The following is an 18676-nucleotide window of genomic DNA, read 5'->3' as shown; positions in this document are numbered from 1 at the left end:
ACACTCACGTCTGGTTTTAATACTAGACTAGAATAAAGGTTTTAGAGGTTTGACTTTGAGTTTCTGGTGAACTTACTGACAACTCTATTCTGAGCAAAACTTTCAGGAAGAGAAACGGAAAATATTTTTAACCATTGAAGTTTTCTACCTTAACAGACAGAACAAAATGTTATTTCAGTACCTATCAATTATATAAACACTACAATTTTAAAGCTTTACAGAAAATGCTGAACACAACACAAAATTAAATGTCTTTATATTTAATTTACTTCTGCTACATTTTGTCACTGGTGGAGTACCAATAAAAGCTGTGAGGGAGCAAGGGAAGTCAGTTGGCAGTGAATTCAATACTAGAGACATGTGACAGTCACACACACCCAGACCCTAGTGCTTGCAGCCAGCAACTCAACAGTCACATTTTTCAAACAGATGGGAGCAGGAGTTCCACTTCAGGCATTGCTTTATATTTCATTTATCATATCAGTTCTATTCATTTAATGCTATCTATAGTTGGTTTATACAGACTAAATATAGCACAACATTTTCTGGAGTGTGGAAGATATTACTTTCTAATTATTCAGAATAAGTGCAGCAATATTTCACTGCCAGCCTGGTTTCACATGGCTCACTACAGAATACAGACCAACAAATGTGTCTGTGTTGGAGCTAAGCAGTTCAGAGAAACAGTCAGAAAGCTCTCTGAAAGCAAAACCAGACTATGAACAACTGGAAAGACAAAACTATCACATTCCACATACAGAAAAATTACTCCAGCTTTTACTGCTTAGTAAACAGAGCTGAAGTTTGAAACTATGGTTGCAACATATTCTAAGGATCCCTACTAAAGGTCAGTGCGATCTTGAGCTAAACACTCAGAACAACCTCCCTCTGCTAACAAAAGGAGTGCTGGGCCCTGGGTCTGCTCTTGGGCAAAAAGCAGAATTACTGAGACTCCAAAATCGAGCTTAAAGCTCCACTCAACCTTTTAATAAAAAGAAAATATCTGTTGTGTTGAAAAATGCAACTTAAAGATACTGTCACACGTGGCAAGAGGTGCCACAGCACCAAATTTCCTGTGCTAAGAGGTGTTATTCAGACTCTTCCAGAGGTGTGATCCTTAAAAACCTTTATTTCCTTCTAACTTTTTATTAAACTTAACCTGGCCATCAACAGCCACAGCTTTGCACATGATCAGCTCATCTTTACTCATTCCTTAACCAAAAACCAAGCACCCAAAGCACTTCTGCCCCAGCCAAACCTGATTCCCCCAGCACAGGGGCTGCAGAACACACTGAGGGACCTGCAGACCACAGCAGGAAAATGACTCTATGGAGAAATAATGCTAAAAATGAGTCCAAGTAATTTCCAGAGGAACAAACACCCGACTGAAGAAATCCCAAGTAACATTATACCTGAGCTTGCTCCTTTAAAATGAGACAAGCAGAAAACACACAATTTGAAGATTTCTCTTTAAAGCAGGACTAAACCATTTTAAAGTCCTCCAAATTTATCCCACTGTTCTTCACCATTACCAAAAAAAATAGCTTACTGTATATCAGATCTTACTGCCAACACTGTCATAGAAATCTGATTACTCTCCCCTTCCAATTTCCCCTCTCCTGACTAATAAGCACAATTCCTAACAGGAGCCTTGTACTCTCCTGCTCTCTCCGTACACAAAATATCTGCTCTGCAGACTTCTGCTACTCAGAGTTTGACACAACTGTGCTAAGAAGAGTATTTATATTCATCACAACTCCAAGAGCAAAACAGATCCTTTCCTGAACAGAGAATTAGGTCTGACTTGAATAAAAAAGCCCAATCAAATTTTGCCAGTGGCCAAAGCTTGGGCACAACTCATCCCCATGCAGTCATTGTCCAGAGTCAGCCCAGTCACTCCCCAGCAGAAAATGTGCAGGGAAGTACATGCTGCTGGGGTAGATTGCTTTTAGCTGCTGTGAAAACAAAAAATCCAGACCTATCTGGTACTACAGCCCAATGGGAAAACAGAGTTTTATAAATCACTGGCAAGTTTTCTGAAAAATTAATCACTAGGTAAGCATGTTAATCATTAAGTGAAGGTATCCACCTTTTCTGAGTTGGGAAGGGAGATTAAGAAGACAAAGTTACAAGGTTTTCTTCGAAAATTATTTCTTAGAAATCATTACTTTTTGATACAAAATCACAGAACAGACAAATTCTCTACAGAAATTAGCAATTTGCAACCTGAAATATATTTACATGGAAAAGCAAAACACTGCTTCCAGACAAGAACATGTGTTCCACCAGACATGCTCTTTCTGAAAAAAGAACACAAAGATGGAGTATAAGCATTGCTGGCAGCAAATGCCATTTTGCATGAGGAATTGATCACAAGTCTTCAAATAACACATCCCAAGTGATCAAGAAAGTTCCTCTTTTCACACTTCTGACACATGAATATTCATTAATTTGCTGGCCAAGCAAACTTTTTCATGGGGTTGGGAATTGCTTGTTTGTTTTTAGGTAAAATTGAATGTCCTTTTCCTAATTTTCATCTAATTCTTAGACTCCTTGAGGAAAAACCTTACAGGTTTAATGATAACAAAGAAGATTAAAACCTCATGCAAAGCAGTTTAAGCAATTATTTCAAGCTGCACTCTGAAAACCAGATTTCCCCCTCCCCCTCCTATTACATAAGGTACATGTTCCTCTGCTTTACAGGCCTAGAAAAGCTTTCCAAACTCCTATTACCAGAGATTAATAAACTGATCACCTCTTCCTTTAGGATCACCAGGCATATTTAATTCCCTTTTTAAAGGACAATAATTGAAAATGCTATTTATCTGCTATGCTACACTCCTCTACTAAAGCCACTGAGTTTAGGTGAGCTGTGCTGCCATGTCAGCAGCCTGCAATTTCAATTTATACAATCAGTAAATTCAGATTAAAAATGGGAATCAGTTGATAGAGGATGTTCTCTGGAAGTGCTTATTGGCAGTTAGTTGAGAGTGCAATGTCAGGACTTTTACACATTGAACTCTGCATCTTCTGGGTTGTTTCTACAAGACTCACCCCCCTGATCCAGTTTTGAACCTCCATTCAGATTCAACCAAAGTCCTTTTGTCCTTAATAAGACTAAATCCTTTTCTTAAAAAGCAGTACATGTTTTACAACTGCAGTTGGATTACAACAGGCTTTACCCTGACTCTTACCTTTGAAATCAGGTCTCCATAAAGAGCAGCCCCACAGCAATAATGCAACTACAACTTAGCAATAGTCAGCAATCTCTTCCTAAGTCTTGCAAAAATAATTCCGTTTTGCAACACTAATACTGATTGCTTGCTACAACATAGTAAAAATAGCTAAAATATTTCTCATGGAGAATGTTTTTGACATTCCATACTGCATTTCTTCTGCTGACAGCAAGCAGGAACAGGGACATGCAGTGATGTGACAGATCATCAGATGTTAGCCTACTTCTTTATTGAATACAGGTTCAGTCACTACTTTAAAATTGTGTTAGAACACCTTGAAGACTAAGGTAAGCCTGCTGAGATGAGAAATTCATGAAAATGCAAGATAAACAAAGATTTTTCTAAAGCACTGATCTATTATGACAGGTTCAATTTCCTTCCTGTCTGAAAGGAAGCACACCAAATCTTCAACCTCAAAAAAAAAAAATCTAAATTCAGGATGAGGCACAGATCTTTGAACAACTACAACAATATCTGTCCATACTCCAGAGCAATTATTTTTCATCATCTAGAGCCTGTTGCTTTGTGACAGCAAGGTCCTGTACTTCCTAGAGAAGCAGCAGTACTGTGATGCACAAACATGGCTTACTTTATAGAAAGAGAAAAGACATCATAGATACTCTGAGGTTTTTAATGGGCACTTTAAGTTCTTAAGACCTAGAAAAAACAAGTAAAAGTACAGAAGTGTAAAGGAAACTTTATAAAACTGCAGCCAATCCAAAAAAGATCTAAAGGTGGTTTTACTTGAGCTCATTCGACATCAGGACAAGTGACTTTACAAGGCTGCCCATTTTTACAAGCTGAAGGCAAAACTTCACCATCTTCTCAGGTGCAATTCTCTCACTGAATGCACATAATTAGGAACAAAGCCTTCAAGGCTCCAAATGGATGAGGTCGTGATGACTTCCATGAACAAAGGCTGGCAGCTGGCAGGACCAGGCTGTGTGAATTGCTGAGGAATTACAGCAGGCATAGGAATGAACCCATGCATGACCCCACGGGCCTACCCTCAAACAGAAACTGAGGAACTCCATTCCAATGTACCTTTTTCATTTCATTTTCTAGGTTTTCTTCCTCCTGGCCTTCAGACAGTCGCCTCCTTAACTCTGCAATTTCCCTCTCCATGTTTTCTCGGTACTGGCTCCACTGAGCTCGCTCTTGCTCCATCCTGTGGTGATACTGGAGCTCATAGTCACGAACAGTCTCTAGAAAACAGCATTTTCAAAACTTATTTTCAATGTAAGTTAAAGAACAGAGCTTTAGGAACCCCACCTCCAACCACACAATTATTTATTCTCATTAATCTTAACCAGAACCACAGTGAACTCTCCCTTCCCTTGGACTCCTGCCCCAAAACCCAAATAACATAAGTAAAAAATCCAAAGGAACTGAATTTCAATTAGTACCATCAACAGAACACAGAGAAACAATTCCCCAAAACTCTGTAATTCCTAATTTCAAGGTAAAGTACATGACTAATATCCCATTTAGCAGCACGTTTTTTACTTCCAAGCACATCATCCAAACAAATGACCAAAACCTTAAAAAGGTACTCCAAAATGCAAAGAAATTCAAACTTCTCACATAGCTTCCATTTCCCCAGGATTCACACTGCCCCTCTCATGCCAGGAGCTGTCTGTTTACACAGGGACAGCAGCTGGCACAGCTGAGCCTTAATCTAGGTTCATGTATCTGTGTAGAGCATAAATAAACAGACATTTATGTACTCAATATACATGAAGGTTTGCCTGCTCTGGGTGAAAAGCACAATGATGTGATGGAAACACTGCCCACAGCCAACAGGCTCTAGGCTCAGGATAGTGTGATCCTGTCTATGAACCTTTAAGAAAACAGACATTTGTGGCAACAGTCTGTTCCCAGTTCATATCCTTTTGTTCATTCACTTTGTCTCAGAAATGTCAACAGCTGTGCAACGTGCAAATATGGCAAGGAACAGATCAGAACTATCAAGAAAAAAACCACCCAGGACTGAGAGAGCAGCATGTGCAGTCACTGCCCTGGGGGAAGGCCCATGTGAGTACTGGAGGGACACCTGACTGTGTGAGAGCAGAACTGTGTTCACACAGAATGGAAAAAGAGAATCATGCTGGCAGCTTAAAGCTGTTTTCAGACTTGTCAAATTACAGGCATCACATTTATCTTCATGGAAGGATCAAGTATCACATTCATAGTCACTCAAAAATGTTTTGCATATACATGAGGTTCCCATGGCCATGAATTCTAAATTCTGTCCTCAAGTTGACAAAAAGAAACCCCCTCAAGCTCCTTTTCACAGCCTCGGGAACTACACTTCATCCAGCCCTTCCACAGCCTTCCCAAGCCATAACAATTATCCATATTCTGAGGAAGAGCCTAAAGACATCAGGGTGGCTGATCTCAGCAGCTTGCCTGGTTGTTACCTTTCATGATGGCCTGGAGGGAAGCCACTTCCTCTTGCCACTGCCTCTTGACCTCATCGATGGCCTCCTGCTTGGTGGTCTCTGACACTGTGGCTATGGCCTTGATGTTCTCCATTTCAGCGTGGGCTTCCATCAGCTGGGTGCGCAGCTGGCCCAGGTCATCCTGGGCCGCCTGCAGCACTGCATTCTGTCTTTTCAGGTCCTCTGAAAAGAGGATTGGATACATTTAGCTTGATTAATGAGTTCAATCTGAAGTGTAGCCCCAGTTGCTATGGCAAAGAATAGAAGGGAGTGAAGGAAGCACTGGTATTAAAACATCTACCTGAAACGACTGAACAAATGTTAGCAGGTATCTTCAGGGAATGCCATTTCTTGACTTTGCTTGCCCTTGCCTTTTATTAAAGGAGTATCTTATGGATGCAGACACAAAGCAGACACTAGATGTAACTAGCATCAATATACCTGACAAACATGGACAGTGCTTGTCATCAGTAGTTATTATTTAACTCATTCTGGTAATGACTCTGGAAAAAGCACGAACAGACTGAAAATTTTTCCCCCCAGTTCTGGGACCAACTTGGTTCTGCATTTGGATGGAACACTTCGTATTTCTTGAACAGAAACAATCTGTGACCACTTTGGAGAGTCCACATAAGAAAAATATGCAGCCTAATTCTCTCTTTACCAAAGACTGGTAAAAGTGAGCTTCTACTAAGAAAAGGGATACATTCAATGGAACACCCGCTACTCCTCTAATTGTTGCAACTATAAACAGAAATTGAGCTAATTTCACATTATCCTCCTGAGTTCTCAGCTAATCTGAAACAAACAGCTCTGGAAGACATATAATTAATTCCAAAAGCACTAACACAAAATGTGTTTTATGCCCACATAGCCTGCTTCAATGACAGTCACTTTTAGCAGAAACATCTGGCCAGTACACAACCAACACCAAGCTATCTCCATGTATTTCCCTCAGGACCAAAAAGCCAAATCAATCCTGATGCTCTCACCCCTGACAAAAAATACAGAACCCAGAGCTAATCAAGTACTTAAGACATTAATCCTTATGTAAAAAAAAACAAAGACTCTGCATTAATATTCTTAGTTTTCAAATGGCAGTATTAAAGATGGGTCCCAATAGCCCCAATGTACATTTATGAAAGGGTCCTGGAGACAGGGAGGGGGGAAGAAAAGTATTTGCTTGTATATTCTCCTCTGGTGTCCTTTGACTTCAATACCTGTAAAAGTTGGGGTGTTTCTTCTTCCCCTATCACAATTTATTTTATAGTTTTTGACTGTACCAAAATGGGAGAATTACTGCTGATCTCATCAGTAGTGTCTTGTATCTTAAATTTCCTTTCGTGCAGCCTTAGAAACACCACTACATAGGCTTGCTGTGTGATCTAATCTTCATTATGCCTGTTGTATTTCTGCTCTCATAAGCTTACACAGCAGCTGCAATCTTAATGCATTATGTTTTGGCTCTGCTTTCATATGGTAAAGACAGGAAAAAATCATCAGAATTAGATAAATCAATCTGGCTCTCAGAACAGCTATCTCTACTCTCCAATCCTTCATCAGATATTCGAGCTCATGTGATTTAAATTTTCCTATAAATTGTGTTATTGAAATAGATGCCCTTGGCTGGTATTAAAACTTTAATAATGTTTGCCTGCTTACAGCCTACCTCAGATGGAAATTTAAGACTAATAAATGCAAAATAAAAAAGAGGCCACAGAGTACAAAAAGCACAGCATCCAGGCTATGTCCTTCCATTTACCAGATCATCTCCTGCTCAGAAAGCACACCCTGACTTCAGGAAATTAGTATTACACTCACTGGTGGTGTTTCTGCATGGACATCAAGTTGCTCTGGCTCCTATCCATGAGGCAAATCTTTAAATTTAATTCTAAAGTTCATTCTAAGATGCTCAATAGCCACCTATTCAATCTCTTACATTCTTATTATAACTGTTTAAAAGACTATGCTTCATACAGGAATTATTTGAAGATGAAGTTCAATAAACTTCAGAATAATTCAGAGAACTGAGGACTTACCTTCCTTAGCCAGGTATAATTCCTTAAATTTAGCTCTCTTTTGATTAAATTCTTGCTCAAGTTGCTGCTTTGTGCGCAGAAATTCTGCATTGACCTTTTCCAATTCTGCTACCCGTTGTAGAAGAGCATCTAAAAATAAAGCAGAAGGTACATCACTAACAGTTACCCAGACATCCCATTCTGCAAGGCTGAGTGAGGTTTGGGGCTTACTCTTTTTTAAATACCTTTACTCATTAGCTCTGCTGTTGCCTCATGATAATGAGAAAATCTAGCCAGTCCTTTAAGGAACAAAGGAAGGTAGGTATTCTTAAGACTGTAACACTAAATTCTAATTAAACATCTCTGAGGAAGTAGAGGGAATGTGGCAGGGAGTTCTGCAGAAAACAATCTTCCAAGGAAAACCACAATTTGGTGTATATATAGCAAAAGAAATAGAAATAAATCTGGTGAAGTTTTTTCCCCCTGGGAAGTGTGAGGGCTGAGCAATAAAGCACCAAGTGCTCAAAGGCTGAGGTCAACAAAAACAAACTGTGACATCAGCTCAGCCAACAGCTATGAAAAGGCAAAGCACAGGAAGGAAACCCTGTAAGATAAAAATTAGGTGCCATTATCAATCCAGTCTTCAGTTCTACATGTTAACCAAAAGATGAACCAGATTACATCTGGAGAAGTTTGCCAGAGGTTGACCACAATCTACAGAGAATTAACTGATTGTAAGATCAAATTCTCCTCATTTCCAGCAGGTAAAAATCCTCAAGGGCACACATACATCACTCTGTTTTTCAGAATTTACCACATCAGCCCCTCATCTGGTGGTACAACAAAAGAAGGAAGAGTAGGAAGTCTACAAAGGTTGTTATAATGTGCTTATTACTGAAAAAAAAAACCATATGATACCACTGTGTGATGCTATAAAGACCCCATACAACCACCAACATATCTGCATGTGCAGTATCAACTTCTTTGCACCTCAGGTTCTGTTGTGGGTGGCAGTTTCAATTTGCACACACAAGACTGATGCACAAGGATAAAACACATCTCCCTGCTGCAACGCACTGGGGAAGATGTTCCTCTACGTAAGCCTCTGTGTTCTGCAAAAGCCTTTTGTGGGCATGTTCTGTGCAAAGAGAATCACTTCAGTTACAGCTTCTATGCAGCACAGACTAGAGACACAAAATATTGATCCATCAGAGGTGATTGTGTACCCCAGCCAACACTTCCCACCACAATCAAGTAATGAAAACACAATCCAAAGGTTACACAACTTCAGCATCAAACATTTAGACTCGCAAGCAGCTGGAATCAACTCTACAGCTCACAGTGGCAAAAGTCTGGATGGGCAATGCCATTGAGATGGGACCAGTTATTTTTGGTATCAGATGACAGAGTAAGAGCAGACACAAAAGAACTTCTAAGAGCACAGGTATGTTTTACTGATTGCTGATTATAAGAGCTTACGGTGTTACAAAACACAGCACCTAATCTCTTCAGCTCTGTACTGAATAAAAGATAAATGCAAATACAGGACTGACAAAATTTTAATGTGGCCTTTTTCACAAAAATCCTAAATCCTAATTTTTTATTTTTCTCACCTTAAATAAAAACACATAAGTTTTTCTGACCAGCAACCCCTGTGTGGATAGTTCAAAGCCAACTGCACAGGAGTGTTCTCCAGAAAATGAAAGGAACTTGCAGCAAAGACACACTGAGAGTAAAGCTTCAAGTGAGTTCAGAGAGTGTCTGGATCAAAACCAGGGATGAAACAGCACGCATAGAACCAGGTCTGGGTAAAAAAACACTTCACAAGGTTAAAGGGTTGCCTTTGATCTCTTGCTGAAGTCTTGCAAAGGGAAAGGGTTTGCTTGTGTTTCCACTCCTCCCAGTCCTGTGCAGGGCGATGCAGAGCCTGCAACCACCCTGGCACCTCCTGCTCCACATCCCATGAACAGCTGTGCTGGCCTAAGGAGCCGGTTTGAGCTCAGCTTCAGCTCCTGAAGGGGAACTCCTGGAGGCACTGGAGCCTAAGGGAGCTGTGTGCCAGGGGCAGGTGGCTGCACTGGCCAGGTCCAGCCAGGCAGCTCTGCATCCCACAGGTACCTGGAGCCTCGAGCATACATTCCAACTGAACCAGGAGGAATCTGGACATCATTCACCTTGCACGCACTCTTTTGTAGACCACACAAATAAACTGTTACATTCTACAGTTAGTAACCCTGAAAGTTAAATCAACTGTAGACTCAACTCTCCCACCCTCAAAGATGACTCGAGCACTCCTTGTTTACTTAATTCCCTTTCCATCTTCCTTCAGCAGAGAGACAGCAGCAGCTGTGCTGCTGCTCCCATCAGAAAGTGCAGAGCAACAAAGCTGGATTTTTTCTGGTGTGAGTTGCTTCTGCTGAGGATGGAAGGGCAAGAGGACACACCAAGAGCAGAATGTTCAAGCGCTTTAAGATGGCGAAACAACAGATTCATCCTTTTTAAATCCTCCCGCCCAAACAGAAAGAGGGAAGGCAGAGTCCCTGTGCTGGTTTTGCACTAATTGGCAAGAATTCCAAGAATTAAATTAAATATCCACATTTTTACAGTATTCCCCCCTCTCTACAACCTGGAAGTTATGTCTAAAAGTTAATAAATAAATAACTAAATAATCAACCTCCTCCACAACTGAGTTCTGGCAGCTGTCAGGGCCAGCTGCAAGTATTCAAAAAAACAAGCAGTTTAAGATCTCAACTGCAGGTCATCCATCACTGCAACTGTGCATTAACATTGTACTTTTGATTCCATGCTAAGTTCAAAGTGTGCTACATATACAGCTCAGCACGTCCCCACTGCAGTGAGATAAGGCACAAACTTGAGGACAACAGGCTACAGAGGTCAACATCAACCCCCCCAAATACACCTGCATAAGAAGTAAAAGTGAAATAAAGTTTATCTTCTAAAAACACCCTAACAACTACCACCTTTCTGATAAGTGATTAAGTTTACAAAGAAATTATTTTCTTCTTCAGAGGTACAATTTGTACAAACCCATACAGTCACTTCCCAAAATGCAAGTGTGATCCCAAGCCCAGACTGCCAGGCACAGGTACCCTCGGGCTACATGGCACAGATTATAAAGTCCACCTGGAAATGCACTGGAGTCAATGGCAGGAAATGGACTCATCCATAGATTTCCAATTAGGCCTTTATCATTTATCACTTCCTCTGAATTTAGGTCTAACTCACCCCAGGTCTGTAACAGAGCTGAGAAAGAAGACTTAGTTGCCATCACAGGCTATCCACTTAAAGGCAGCCCCAAAAGCAAGAGGTCCATTTTGCAGAGTCAGTATTCCCTGATGCCAGGCGCTGTTCCCATGCTCCTTCTGGCAGCTATCAATGTTTAACTTGGATGAGGGGTGCATAAACACAGGCAGGAGATGGGCAGTGCTGCCAGAGCTGTGCCCAGCTCAAAAGGGACCCGGTGTCACACACGGCACAGGCACCAGCACAGAACGCTCTCTATTTCCTCACAGCACTAGTGTCAACACCTAATTCCCTGTTTAGGGCCCTAAGGCACCAAGAAGCAAACAAAACCCCTAAAGACCCAATTTCTTAACTTTGAAAATAGCACTGAGAAAACTTCAAATTAAAACTGATACACCAAAGTAAAAAAAAAAAAAAAAAAAATCCAAACAAGTAATCCTTTCGGCCAACAATTTCAAATAGTTTATTAGGATTATTAGGCCAAATAGACTACATATGATAGAGTTGCAGATGTAAACCAAATCACTAGCATTATTTCTAGCTAGCAACACAAATTTTGCAGAGACACTCCAGGTCAGACAGGGATCCCCACCTCCTGTGGAGCACTGACATTACAGCAAAGCACAGTGAATGTCATCATGTGCCTTAACCAGGGAGAAGAACTCAAAAGAAGGGCAGCAGAATCCATTTCAGAGCAGACCCATCGATTTACAGGAGAACATGAAACTGCTGCATGAAGAGCACATGAAGAGAAACTCTAGTGAAAAAAAGATACAGCTTTCCCTTAACCCACTGCACAGCAAAATTCCAATTCTAGGAAAACACAGGAAAAACACACATTTCTTATTGACTAGTTAGTTATATGCTGATCCACAGATCAGCTCCAAAAAGGATTTTCTGTATGACAGTATCCAGTTACACAAACATGTAGTGATCATTCCAGAACTAAGACTGACAAAGCTGATTATCAATAAGACTATTTTTGAGTACCAGGTCTATTTATAAAATTAATGCCATAGAGCTTTCTGCTTGATATTTAAAGAGTCAAACATGGCATCAAGAATTCAGCCCAACACAGTTGAAATGTGGAAAGGGAGCAGAAAAAAAACCTGCATGTACAATCAACTCTTTGGAGACAAAAAAAAAAGACATAGTTTGTCATTTTCCACCTTTCTTTTGCTATCAGAATTGCTTGAGACAGAAGTATGGGAAAATACTTACTTCTATGAATATGAGTTTCTGCTATTACTACTATGGCAATTTTCTGTGAGCACTAATTTTCTTTTATCATGACATCATACTGGAGCCACAATTATGCTACTACATAAACTTAATCTAAGTCTGCCACCAAACCGTTCATATAGACTGCAAAAAGCTTTTCTTTATTTTACTCAAATAGGATTTGATGAAAAAAGAACAACCAACCCTCTCCCCTCTTACAATACACTCCAATCCAGCTGTTTGCATGAGACACTCAGAAGCAAAGGAACAGATTATGGTTCTCTGATCAAGCATGTTAAACAGAAGCAACTTATTAAACAGGGTTGCTTTATTTTTTTTCACACACAAATATCCAGCAGCAGCAGATCAAACTAGAGGGGAAAAATAAAACACCCAGGAAGAAAATAATCACTTGCTTTTCTCAAACTTGCATTTGCAAGCATCAAGCATTTTATGTACTGGGCCAAATGGCTCAGGATCACTGGTCACACACTTTCCTTGTTTTATTTGAGGACAGAGAATGACTCCTGGCTTCTCACCTGCCACCTTCTATTTCAGAGCAGCACCAAATGCCTCTGACTGTCCCAGCTCCCCTTTCAGAGCATTTCACTGCATGTGGTGAGAACTCGACCCCAGAAAGGGGAAAACCAGGGGGTTCTGCCCCACAGCTGTGCCCTGGCACGGGACCTGCTCTGCAGCACTGAGCTGCTCTGCACAGGGAGTTCAGGCAGTTCCCATTTTGGGCAGTGCAGCTTTCAGACACTGCTGCATTCACCCAGACATTTCTGGCTGAAGGTTATTAGACATCCACAGTTTCTTCTCTATTGACTACACATTTGTAGGCAAACAATTCAGTACCAATTTAAGGCCAAACCCATAAAAAACTTGGTGTTGTTCACAAATGCAGAGATCACCATGCAGATCTGAGCCTTGCTGCATCATATCTCTTACAGGAGCTTTGTATTTATTAAAGTAATTCAGCAAGGGCAGGATCAAAAATTGCATGTTACCAACACCTAACCACATAATACTCTATTAACATCAATTGGAAGTTTGCAATATATTATTAAAGTTTGAAAGTAACGTTATTTTTAATTGAACCTGAATGGCAAACATCTTTCCACTACAGCCTGTAATCTCAGTAGTGCCTATTCCTACTCTTTATTTTTCTTTTTTTATGCTAAACACTGTGTGACATCCTGCATTAAGGATCTTAGTTAGAAAATGAAAAGCCATCACTAAATTAAAGTAATTGAAATCTGAAGAAATTTAGATGTTTGAATAAATGGGAAGACTCTCTTCTATAATACAATTAAGAATCACAGAATGGTTTGGGCTGGAAGGAACCTTAAAGATCATCTCATTACAATCCTCTGGCTTGTGCAGAGACACCTTCCATTAGATGAGGTTGCTTCAAGCCCTGTCCAACCTGGCCTTGAACACTTCCAGGGATGAGGCAGCCACAAGAGAACAAGCAAAAAAGGAAGAGAAAACAAAGGTCCTTTAAATAGCTTAATTATACCTGCAGAGATAAACAGCCATATGCAGTAACAACTAAAGAACTTTCCCCAACAGCACAGCAAACATCTTTATGCACAATTACAAGGAAAAGAAGGCCAACATACAGTTTCTCCTTCCCCATTTTTTTCCACTTCCACTTTCCACTTTTTCTCCCTTTTCACAGCATTCACAATGTGTTAACTACTTCCTTGCTTTGTTATTGCCTCCTTCATCTTCTTTCCTGGACACAACAACAGGCAGCTGCTTCCTGGGGTCCAGATCTCAATCTCACGACACTCCTTTCACTCAGTAAAGGAGAATCACTCCTGATTTCCAATTTGGTAAGCCCACTTCATGTGACAAGAAATGCTCTTCTATACACTTAGTTATTCTGACCCCAGGTTAAGTCTAGTTTTAAATTTATGCTTAGTTAACCATTGTTTACATTGGATTGCAATGGAACAGTGCTAACTCACATCAAGCATCCTGGGAATGCACTTAAACATGGATGTCCATGTCGACAAAAGTGAGCTTGAATTGTTTTCTAACAGTTTTTTTTCATTTGCCAAAAGCATAATTTCTTCCCAAGGACAGTCCCCTACCTCCATCATTATAGCCTGGCTTTTTGTACAGCCCTGCTCACCATAGTAGCTGATTCTCTCCTTTTAACTAGACTGCCATCAGAACTCTCAGTTCTGTGCACAGTCTTCTCCACAGAAGTCCCAACTTAATGTCCAAGAAGTTTTACCATCATTAGTTTTCACTCTATTTCATATCTCCCACTGATTCACTGATTTCACCTCTGCCATTGTTTTGGTGAGAACAATTAATCAAGAAATTTCAGGAAAACACTATTCATTAGCATTTTTTTCCAAGAAAATCAACCACATTCTGTACTTTTTCAGTTCTTTAAATAATTTAAATAGGGCAGCAGTGGATGAATCACAGAGTTGGAAAAGCCAACCAGACAACACCATTAATGGAATCCTATGGAAAGGATTTTGGCTGTATCCTGCTGCTGCCACCAGTGAATCTCCTCAGAAACGAGGTGTTGCTAAGCTTGAATGCACATCAGAGTATTTCAAAAGTCAACAGCAAGCTACAGTCTGGTGAACTTTGACTTCATCTACAGTGACTCAAAACGGAGAGAACAGAGTTACCAATCTCATCACAATCACTAGCATTTTCCCCGCTCCCTAAATACCTGCATCTTGCTCCCCTTGCTTCAGCAATTTTTCTTTTTTATATATCTACTTACCAAATCAAACCAACAAACAAAAACCCTAACAAAACCACTGAGTGTCTCCTTGGATTTATGAAGTGAGTTATTTACTCTGCAGGCTGTGGGCATTTACTCAGGCCAGTCACTGCTTGAGCAAACAAGAGCAGGGTGATGGCAGCACAGAAGTAGGGAAGGTGAATTCACAAGAATTGGGCACATTTCTCCAAGAGGGTTCACAGCTGGATTACAGCACTGCAGGCTCTAGGCCAGCCTAGGTAGATCTCCACACCCTGCAGGCACAGCCTAACCAGAGCCCCTCGGCAGAGCTTTCTGAGCATTTCACACTTCTGAACTCCAACAATGCAGCTGTCAACCCCATCCCACAAGTCCCTGCCCCTTTCATTTCAGCGGCTGTCCCACCTCATTACCTGTGAGATAAACACCAACTGAAGGTGTTCTAAGCAGACACAGAGGCTCCTCCAGCCTGGAACCAGACCTCCAGCACAGACACCAATTCCCTTCCGCAGCATTTGAAAGCGAGTCCCCAAAAATGTCAAGTCACATAAGTCTTCCTGACCAGAACAAGACTGAAAATATGAATGAGCCTTCTTATTTACACAGGAATATTTCTGCCAAGTTTTTCCATGCTACCACATCCCATCATTTGTATGATATAACCAGAAAATCCAGAACTGGATTACACGTGGCAATTCCACTTGACAGTGAGGTTTTCAGTGTGTCTTCCCAGTAAAAGAAAATTTAATTTGAGGATATTGTCTGATTTAGTAAAACACCAGGAATCTGCTGTTCTGATCAAATAAAAATATTTCAGATAGAGAGTAATTTACGAAGAGATTCTGATATGCATTTCATTTTACAGGAGACCCCCCTACACAATTTGCACTCTGAGCACCACTAATATAACTGCTCTCTTAAAATGTAAACATTTGCTAAACCCAGACAACAGACTGATTCTCTTTCAAGATAATTTAATTGCTGACTCATTTGCAGTGGGAGGGGAAAAAAAAAATCCCTGTGGCACCTTATAATATGTTTATCACTTCGCCTACAGATTTATTAAAGGCTGTCCTCTTCAGGCAGAAAAATGGGAATAAAGTATGACTCAACTCTCAGAAAAAAACAACCAACAAAACAACACAAAACAACCCTACTGCATTGTTCTCTTTGATGAAGTAAGTTAATTTATAAAAGAAAACCATTACATTAATTCCAAAATTCCCCCAGACACCATTAGTCTGAGATCTCTTGCTGTCTTGCTGTTTGTCATGGGGCCAAGAATTGAGGTTTAGCTTTGAGAGCATTCAGGCTACAGACCACCCCAGGTACTCTGCTTCCCAATTTCTAAGCAGAAAGAACAAATTAATGATTACCTAACACACTCAAAAATTCAAAGGAAGGTAACAAAAGTGAAATATAGCTCGACCAAGAAAGTGATGTGGAAAAAACCAGAAAGAAGCCAATGTGAAATTCATATAGGCAGTGGCTTCTGTAATTTACTATTGCTACAGGTATGAGGACACTGCCATTTAAAGCAAATTGGCATCTCTGTAGACATTTTCAAAAGTTGAAATAACCACAAGGGCATGGAAACTCACTTCCACATGCACAGCTACCAGACAGCACTACAGTAATTTCACAGGTACCAGAAAAACTTCAGGAACAGCAGCAATTCATACACAACTCATGAGTTATGGATATGAACAAGCAGCACAAGAGGGATTTAACACCTGATTTCTTTCCCACTGTGGTTCCCTATCCCTTGCTACATAATCTAGCCACTCAAACTGGTATACAGAGAATAAACTGGGAAAGAGAACAGCTAAATGTTTATGTTCAAGGAATAGTAATTTTAAAATTTTAGTTGTCAGAACAGTAGGTTTTAGGGATGAAAAAATGGTGCTGTAGAGTAGCCACTTAAAGGATATAAATCTTAATAAATGGCCTGGAAAATACTGTTGCCAGATTTATTTATGGAGACATTGTGATGATAAATGTAGTATAACAAATAATAATAATAAGAAAAGACAATTAACATCTTTATTTGATAAGGAACAGGATACAGATCCTATTATTTGGAATAAGGTTTCTACAGCAATTTAACAGGCTCCCTGAGAACAACAGACTAGTACTCCCTCAAGCCTCTAGAATCTATTTCTTGACAAAAAATCACTGCTGTGATTCTGTATGTTCATATTTTTTGCTACCACTTGTCAACTACATGAATTCCTGAACAGTTAAAAAGGAAGAAAATCCTTCTCCGGCATGAAATTTTCAAAACACTTAAAATATTCCAGGAGTCTAAGCAATACAGAATGGAAAGGCTTAACTAAGCCTGCAGTTACAATAATTTTAAATCAATTTCTGTACTGATGGTCGCCTGACAAGGTAAGTCAGCACTCCCACCTCACTGTGAGCACACACGGATTTACCCCCATCATGCTAGGAGAGCTTTCCTCAGCAGTGACAGCACCAGAAGTGATACAGGAAAAAACTGCAGGGTGGGAGGGGAGTGAGTCTCAAAGGAGACCACACCCAGCACTTGGCTGAGCACCCAGCAGAGCTGACATACACGTGGCAATGAACATGCAGATCAGAGTAAACTGTGAAAAAAAAAAAAAGCCAGAACTATACCCTTGGACTCTCATATTACTACTGTGTGGTCTACACCCTTCCTTTATGCCAGCTCTAATGCTTATCAGGTCTTCCACTAAATTAATTAAACTAATTAATTCAAGAGTGAGCAGTTCTCAGCCGGGTGACTACGCTGGACTGGCTCAGTGATGGGTCCAATGTGCAGAGCTGGCACAAAGCAGATGAGGGAAACACAACTGTGGGAGCAGGAAGAAGAGAGCAGGAACACTTCTTTCAGCAGCAGCAACCTTCTAGACTGCTTAGCTGCAACACGAAACCACAGCCTTTGGGTACAGTCTGATTATCAGTTTAACCTAAGTGCTTGCTGCCTGCCAAAAGAAATAGTCTGGCCTTTATTCTGTCCCCCACTCTCCCTTGTGGCAACTGAGATTGGTGTAGTCATGCAGCAGAACTTACTTTTTTAAGACTCGATGACTGACATTTGTAAGTGATAAATGACCTTTTTCAAGCCCTGATTTCCATTCAGACTCTCCAGGGGAAGCTGATAAACTTAATTGGTATTAGAAAGCAAATTCCAAAGCTCAGGTTTCCCACCAGTGTTTGTACACACTCGGGTTTTGAACAAATGCAACTGAAAGAGCTGCACTGCACTGCAGTTTCCAGTATAGAAGTGCTTAGACTGGTACAAAACCCAGAGCTGTAGATAAAAATATATCAGAAAACATTCCTATCCCACAATAAGGTTAGGCTCACATTTACTCTTACTTGAAAGCAAACAGGCAGTTAGATCAGACATTGTAACAGGCCATTACAACCCCACCTGATGGATCCTCAGCTAAATGTAATCCTCAGTGCCTCCAATAAATTTAACTCTGTAACATCAGGAGTTAATGCACCACTTTGAGATTCAACATCTTTATCTCCAGCTTCATCTAAGACTCCAACAGAAGCTGTGAAGACCAGGCAGACAGCTCTAATATCTTCACAGCTAGAAACGTCACTCAAGCACAGAATCCAGAGTTTTCCTAATTGCTTTGCCATTAATTTCACATGAGAGAAGATATAAACAGACATTGCAAGCTGGCAATTAAGAAAACCTTACTTGAAACCGATTTTTAAAAGAAAATTTAAAAGATGCTGTATATGACATAAAGATGCCAG

The 18676-nt window shown here is 40.4% G+C and overlaps 1 protein-coding gene across 1 annotated transcript in view; it reads right to left on the bottom strand.

The window, feature by feature from the left end:
• RABEP1 (rabaptin, RAB GTPase binding effector protein 1) overlaps positions 1–18676 on the bottom strand; it is a 44583-nt gene that overhangs the window by 18878 nt on the left and 7029 nt on the right. Inside the window, exons 2-4 of the mRNA XM_062506845.1 lie at positions 7717–7845; positions 5657–5860; positions 4281–4441 (exon numbers count right to left, since the gene is read on the bottom strand). Coding sequence (XP_062362829.1) covers positions 4281–4441; positions 5657–5860; positions 7717–7845 — 494 coding nt within the window. The remainder of the gene's footprint in view (positions 1–4280; positions 4442–5656; positions 5861–7716; positions 7846–18676) is intronic.

Source organism: Cinclus cinclus, chromosome 22 (assembly GCF_963662255.1).
Source record: "Cinclus cinclus chromosome 22, bCinCin1.1, whole genome shotgun sequence".
NCBI lineage: Eukaryota > Metazoa > Chordata > Aves > Passeriformes > Cinclidae > Cinclus > Cinclus cinclus.
This window is presented reverse-complemented; position numbering and strand designations above follow the sequence as displayed.